General features: G+C 33.9%; 1 protein-coding gene across 2 annotated transcripts; it reads left to right on the forward strand.

The window, feature by feature from the left end:
- The first annotated feature begins 201 nt into the window (after positions 1–201).
- Positions 202–6867, forward strand: LOC18034638 (ankyrin-1). Of its 2 annotated transcripts, none has more exons than XM_024179580.1 (13): positions 202–530; positions 875–937; positions 1050–1223; positions 1546–1677; positions 2384–2523; positions 2742–2828; positions 2957–3082; positions 3865–4017; positions 4524–4592; positions 5310–5411; positions 5848–6018; positions 6106–6185; positions 6308–6867. In XM_024179580.1, the coding sequence occupies exons 1-13, from the start codon at positions 500–502 to the stop codon at positions 6354–6356; spliced, it is 1377 nt and encodes a 458-aa protein (XP_024035348.1). In that variant the 5' UTR covers positions 202–499; the 3' UTR covers positions 6357–6867. The 2 variants fall into 2 exon arrangements, with proteins under 2 accessions (XP_024035348.1, XP_006424006.1); XM_006423943.2 differs by having other exon boundaries at positions 203–530; positions 6345–6867.
- Positions 6868–7379: the final 512 nt, after the last annotated feature.

Below are 7379 nucleotides of genomic sequence, written 5' to 3' on the forward strand. Positions count from 1 at the left end.
TCGATTAGATTTTATCCCACTACGTTTTGCAGACAAGGTTTTAATAAGAAAATATTAAGCTAGTTAAGTGCCTAAATAATGAAATTCACGGGGGACTGTTGTACATATGAACTCTCACCATTTTGAACTCAAATCTCACATCGGAAAAACAATTCTCCATTGTAGCTTTTGTTGCCTCTATATATATGATGCATATGTGTAATTGTTTGGTGTAACAAAATTTTTTTATTTATATTTATTTTCTATTTATTCTGTAACATAAAGGAGTATTTGTGACCTTTTTACAATATAAAAAAGGGAGAAGAGTTGCGATTTGTGTACCCGAGTCTTCTAATTTCTCTTCGAGTTTCAACTCGACAAAACCGCAGTTCTTACCTAAACCATAAACCCCAGAATCTTCTGAGACACAGAGACAAGTGTATAACTACTTTTTTAAGTTGTAACTTAAACTACATAGTTTAAGATTCTCCCTTCTTTCTCTCAGTCACAGCAAACAGCAATGGCCCCTGATGCTTCTCACGCTCTTGCAGGTTCTTTATCTTAATTTATTGTTTTGAGTAATTTGGCCATCTGGGTTGTATTCATATCTTTGTGGGGCATTAATTTTCTGTTGTGTTCTGAAGCATAAAGCAGATGTCTATTTATCTTTGAGCTCATAGTAATGTGTTTTATTATTAAATTTACTGGTGCATAAGTTTATTTTCCTTTTGTTGCTGCTTGAGTAGTTTGGTAATCTGCAATGAGCTTTAGATTCATGTGAGGCTTGAATTCTTATTGGTTTTGAAGCATGATTCTGTATGAATGCTTATGTAGATTGCTTGGTGCATAAACAGTAAACCTTCTTCTGAAGTCGTTGTTGCTCTGTTGAATGTAGTTAGGGAAAGGGTTCAACAGTTTCTGAATGCTGCTTGTACTGGGAATCTTGACCTTCTCAAGAGTAAGTTTGGCATACAGATTAATGGCAGTTTAGGCACTTGTTTATAAATTTAATTTATAGTTGCAATTTTCTTTTAAATCTGAGATGTTTTGGAATCGAATTTTACTGTTAGAGATTGCGAAGCAATTGGATGATCAGGGGAAAGGATTGTCGAAAACTGTAGCAGACATAAAGGATGCCAACAAACGAGGTGCACTGCATTTTGCAGCTAGAGAGGGCAAGACTGATGTGTGCAAGTATTTGTTGGAGGAATTGAAGCTTGATGTGGATACACAAGATGAAGATGGTTTGTTCTTAATGTTCTTGCTGTGCATTCTTAGATTTGTTGTTTTAATCTTTGTGCATGAATTGGTGATTGCACTAGAAATCATACTCGTGTGGTTTCTCCTACGTGGTTCCCTTTTGTTTTTGATAGTTGTTTCGAGACCTATGTTGTTTTTTGAATGTTATCATGGGCTAATACACTCACAATTGCAGCAGATACATTTTTATCTAGTTTTAGTTTTGCGTCCCCTTATAAGTATGAAAACTTAGACATGGTGGTTGTAGTGTTACAACTATGACTATGAAGTTATTTCGTCTGATCTTCTAGAATTTCAAATATGCAGGTGAAACTCCTCTTCTTCATGCTGCTCGTCAAGGCCATACTGAAACCGCGAAGTACCTTTTTGAGCATGGTGCTAATCCTGCCATTCCAAGTAACTTAGGAGCCACGGCTTTGCATCATTCTGCCGGAATAGGTGTGCTATTTTTTTTTTTTTTTTTTCACGTGATAATCTGGGTAGTGTGTCATAGAATTATGAAAATCGACTGCTTCATTTGTTTAGTTGATGCTGGTTATGTGTTGGTATTTAAAGGTTATGTTAAAGGTCCCCATCGTTTTAGGAAGTGTCAAATTGTGAGTAAATGATGAAATGAAAATTTTTGTCAGTTAACATATAGCTTCCTTTCCTTTTTTCAGACACAAATTTTCCTATAGAAGGTAGACTGGTTTTAGAACTAAGTGGCCCTTTTAATCTTTTTCTTGATAAAATAATTGAAATTTGCTTCTCTTCAATGAGTTTTTGTACTATCTGTGCAAGAAGAAGTACTTAATGTTTGGTATTGTCAAATAATAATAAAATCTCTTAATGGTATCACAGCCTGATGTTGCTTGTTGTTTGCTGTCTTCATTTAAAGCAAAAATTTTATGCAGCATGTTTTGCTAGAGTGAATGGATCCGGTGTTTTTAACTTGTTGAGATTTAAATTTGAAAGTGTTTTGCATTGTTGAACTAAAAGTTACAATTTCTAGGCTCTTAATGTAAAATCTAGTATTGAGGTTCATTTTAGCCGTTGTGCCAATTTATTCTCTAGATTTATTTAGTTTCACTTGGTTACAGATTCATTTGAGCCTGACTGACTCAATTGATTTGTATTCTTACAATCAGTTCATGCTTCATTGCAGGAAATATTGAGTTGCTGACATATTTACTTTCCAAAGGCGCTGAGGTTGATTCAGAAAGTGATGCTGGTACTCCTTTAATCTGGGCAGCTGGTCATGGCCAACAAGAAGTTGTGAAAGTTTTGTTAGAGCACCATGCTAATGTATGTTTTATTCATCATTGTTCTTTCTTTGTTATATTATGCTAAAACATTCTGTTTCTTTTAGGTCTTTTGCTTATTTATTCATTTTATCAAAGCCTATTTATGCCAAAATCAATACAAAAAACTTTTAGTCATTTACCTGGAATGTGGGTCTAGTGCATGTTATGTGCATATTATATTGTTTTTCTTATGTTGTTGTCAATTGGTGTTGTTTGCAGCCTAATGCTGAAACAGAAGATAACATCACTCCTCTATTGTCAGCTGTAGCTGCGGGTTCACTAACATGCTTAGACTTGCTTATTCAGGTTTCCTATCTTCATTAGTCCCCTAAACTGTCAAATATTGATATGGATTTGTTAAGGCGTGTCTAGAGTTTGTGCTTAGATGTGGTCTCTGGATTTTAAGAGGAATGTTTGCATTTACTCATATGCAGGCAGGTGCTAATGCAAATATTGTTGCTGGTGGAGCAACCCCATTGCACATCGCTGCTGATATTGGGAGTACAGAAATCATAAAATGCTTATTGAAAGCTGGAGCTGATTCCAATGTCACCGATGAGGTTCTGGCCATTAGAGCATTCGTTAGGTCATGATATTGTTTCTCTATCACACTTTTGTTGCTTGTTTGTTGTGTGTGTTTATTTCCTTAAGTCTTTTAAACCCTTGGTTTGATGCTCATATTTTTGTCTCTGCAGTTGAAGATTGTATAGAACTTTTGTTATCAATACCAAAATTTTTTGAAAGTCTAGTTTCCTTATCAATGTATTATAGTTAGAGTTTTTCCTTTCATGCTGCTAGGCTATTTATTTATGTATTGATATGAGTTTGTTGTTCAAAATGGGCAAAGCCTCTTACCTTGCAAAGTATACGAAGACCTCCTGATGGATGATGTTGGCTGCCTTTAATCACAGTAATCTTCCATAAAGGATACTGAGTTCCATCTATCTAGTGACCTTGCTTTCACTATAAGACATCTAATCCCTGAACTTGCTAGAATTTTTTTTGAGATTGACCTTTGCTATCCTTTACCTTCAAGTTGGTTATAATCAAATATCCCTTTTCAAGTAGTTGTTCTTTTGAGTTCACTCCACAAGGAAATATAAGCAGAAATCTTTTGGGTCCATATAATTCTTATGAGCTTACTATATTGACATCTCGTACATAGAGTTTGCCCAACTTCATCACCGTTTCAAGTCCCTCTGCAAATTAAGGAGTTGAAGTATATTCAAATTTATAGAAGTATGATTTTATGTATGTTGATAATGGTAGTCGGTTTCAAGGTAGTATTAGTTGATTCCAAGTCTTACATGGAATAACTTAATGACTTTTCTTTGCATCACAGGATGGCCAGAAACCCATACAAGTTGCAGCTGCAAGAGGCAATCGTGAGGCTGTTGAGATCCTTTTTCCCTTGACATCAGAAGATCCCTCCATTCCCAAATGGACGGTTGACGGAATTCTTGAATACATGCAATCTGAATCGGGGAAACAATTGGTAATCCATTCATTCTTGAATTTGATTTTAGGAGAGTGGTGGAAGGTCTGTGACTTGTGTAATGCTAAAATTGTAAATGATCTTAATCAATTTTCCCTTTTCAGTTGTGGACTTGTGTAATGGCCATCCCTCATAAACATTATACTTGCTAAATTTCAAACTGCAAAACCTAGGACTTTTCAAGGAGTTTTTTTGTTCATTTCAGAAATTTTTTTTTTTTTGGGTCAAATTAAGTGCTTGAGTAGAAAGATGGAAAGAATATGTAGATGAGAGGAAGGGATATCTCTAAGCTAAGAGAGAAAGAAAGAATATGTAGAACAAAGTTTCGATTTAACACTCAGAAGTAGATAGACAAACTGATGTGCCCTTACGATTACCTAGGTTAGCTATATACTCTAAGATACTGTACTCACATTTAGTGTGAATAATTGCAATCTAATACTATTATACTTATATACACTAAAATGTTATTTTTCATAGAATGTTCTAAAGTTGAACTTTTGCAGGAAGAAACAAGAAACCTGAAGGAAAATAATGCACCAAAAGACAAGGCTCCAATGAAGGAGCTCCCTGAGGTACTATTTTTTCTCTGCAATTCAACTTTTCCTTTCGGTTATGCATTGCTTTTGTGCAGATTATTTTATCAAGGTACTTTGTTTTCTTCAATTTTTTTTTTTATATATATAAACTTCGTTGAGTGTTGCTGAATATTTTGTAAGTTCAAATGATGTACAACTGTTTTTAGTTTGTTTTTGCTTCATAGTGAATGATTATCTGTCCAATGAGATGAAGGAAGAATTTTAATTCTTTTATGGTTGGTGGGCAATTTGGTTTTTGCAATATTAGGAAATAATGATCAAACCAAAACTTTTAATGTTTGATGTAGAAAATTTAATGAATAGTAGTTGGGAGAACTTCATATTGTATCATTTGGTCTATTGTAGTATTTTCTAGTTATTGATATGTAGTAAAAGCTAATCTTATGGGATTGGTTTCTTTACATACTCTATTTTTTATTCATTCAATTTGTTTCTTTGAAGTTACTCTTTTGTTGATAATGTGAAAGAAATTGGACAATACCACTTCCCTGGGGGATTGTCCTTTTCAAATAATTTTCCTTTTTATTATATAACTCTTATGGATTTATCATAACTTAAAATTTTTTTTCTTTGTTTGTATGTTATCTTTTATTCAAAATTTGAGTAAATTCTGTGGAAGCATCTTATTTCTGTTGTCCAAATTTCTATTATGTTGTCTTGTTCCCCTGTTTTAAATTTTTATTACTTATTCAGGTGCGGCCTGAAATAAAGAAGAAAGCTGCAGAAGCAAAAGCAAGAGGAGATGAGGCTTTCAAACAAAAGGATTATCTTATGGCTGTTGATGCATATACACAAGTATGTTATTCATCTGTCCTCTGCCATTTTGATGCGATATTCCTTCTTATTCTGTTACAAATGGAGGGATCTTTTTGATGCTCTTGTTTATCAGTGAATGGTGGAGAATTCAGTTCTGTATACATAATGTTCTTGGCATTCAACTTTGTTAGATTTGAACAATTGAAATGACCTATGTATTTGACTCTGTTGCATTCTTCTAATGTGGAGGTTCTCAAAAATTGTCTCTGGGAATAACATTTTTGAAAAAAGCTAAACCTTTGTATATAAGAGTATTCAGAAATAGCTGTTATATGGTGCTCCTGCTGCTTCCCAATATCATGGGGACAATTCATGTATTACCTTATGACAGCAAGAACTAGTGGTTAATTTGGCCACCTAAATGGAAGAGCTTTCTGAATTTCATTTAAAATACTTACTAGATGATGTTTTTCAGGCAATTGATTTCGACCCCAGCGATGCCACATTACTTTCCAACAGAAGCCTTTGTTGGATACGTCTTGGACAAGCAGAGCATGCCTTAGCCGATGCAAAGGCTTGTAGAGCATTAAGACCAGACTGGCCGAAAGCTTGCTATCGGGAGGGTGCAGCATTGCGTTTATTGGAGGCATGCTTTCATCTTCACTCTTATTGAATTTTAAGGTTATATCCGTCTCACATTATTTGACATTTTTATTTTTGCTCTATTTTCTAGAAATTTGATGAGGCAGCCAATGCTTTTTATGAGGGCGTGACGCTTGATCCTGAGAATAAGGAGCTTGTATTTGCTTTTAGGTTTGTGACTGCCCACTTCATGTCTTCCCGATTTTGGTGGCTTAAAATTTTGCTTGGCATTTTTAATTCTCTAAAGTTGGTGCCAAGCAGACTGTTAGAAGCAGGATTTTATTCTAGAACAGTGTACAACATACACTTTTCTTTTCCCATCTTTTGCAGGGAGGCCGTTGAAGCTGGGAGGAAGTTTCATGGGACAGACAAGAAGTAATAGTTTGTTCCAATTCCAAAATACGGAGACAAGAAACCAAAAAACCACTTGCACTAATGAGTTATCGGTGCGACAGGCTTATTGTTATTTTTGAGTCATGCCGCAAGAAATGATTCAGGTGGGAGTATGGATAGAACCCATATTTTAAGATGCTATTAACAGCTGTTTTTGAATTTAGTTTCATAGTATCTTGTGCGAGTTCAATAGGGGTTCAAGGGCTAGTTGTGGCCCTCTGTGTGTGTGCTGCGCGCGTGTGTTTTTTTTTTTTTAGTTGAATTATTCCTTCTTTCCATCACAAAATTTTGTAACACAAGACATGAGACTTCACAAAACTGCTGTATCTTGTTAATCATTGATGAGCAGTTACGTACTCTTTTACCATCCATATTCTGAAGTTGCACATTTTGAATGAAATGTGGGGAAAACATTTGGCTGAATGAAATGGTCAAAGCTAGAACTCGAGGGATTTCTTGTGATATTTTGTCAAAGACAAGAGAAGTCTTGGAATCATCATCTTTTCCTCTTCCATTTTTTATTTTGTGGTTTTCTCTCTTATGAATAATTTATATAACTTTTTTTCAAAAGAAATTAATTAACGTAATAACTTGTTTATCATAGTGCGATATTTTTGATGGGATAGTATGAGGACTGATATTCTTCAGAATTCTCATCTATATCTATATATATATATATATAAAGTTAGGATTTGAGGAAGTGATGTGGCATCACCATTTTGCTTTTTTGTATATTCTCTATTATTTAATAAATAGAGATTTTTTTTTTAGATTTAACTTTTCATCTTCTCATAATTAATTTGATTATATTTAACTCATTTAATAAATAGTAACTTTATTAATATATATCATTCCTCATCTTTTTATATTTTCTATTATTTAAAATATCTAAAATATTGGTGAATATTCTTTGTAATTTTTTTCTTTTTCTATTTAAATTCAATAATATGTAATCATTAATAATATTAATTA

The sequence above is a fragment of the Citrus clementina genome, unplaced genomic scaffold (assembly GCF_000493195.1).
Source record: "Citrus clementina cultivar Clemenules unplaced genomic scaffold, Citrus_clementina_v1.0 scaffold_8, whole genome shotgun sequence".
NCBI classification, from domain to species: Eukaryota; Viridiplantae; Streptophyta; class Magnoliopsida; order Sapindales; family Rutaceae; genus Citrus; species Citrus x clementina.

Bases quoted from the DNA above. Each gene is read 5' to 3' on its own strand.
- LOC18034638 (XM_024179580.1), top strand. From the start codon at position 500: ATGGCCCCTGATGCTTCTCACGCTCTTGCAG. The intron at 1,224-1,545 runs GTTTGTTCTTAA...TCAAATATGCAG, and splicing joins GGATACACAAGATGAAGATG to GTGAAACTCCTCTTCTTCAT. The intron at 1,678-2,383 runs GTGTGCTATTTT...GCTTCATTGCAG, and splicing joins GCATCATTCTGCCGGAATAG to GAAATATTGAGTTGCTGACA.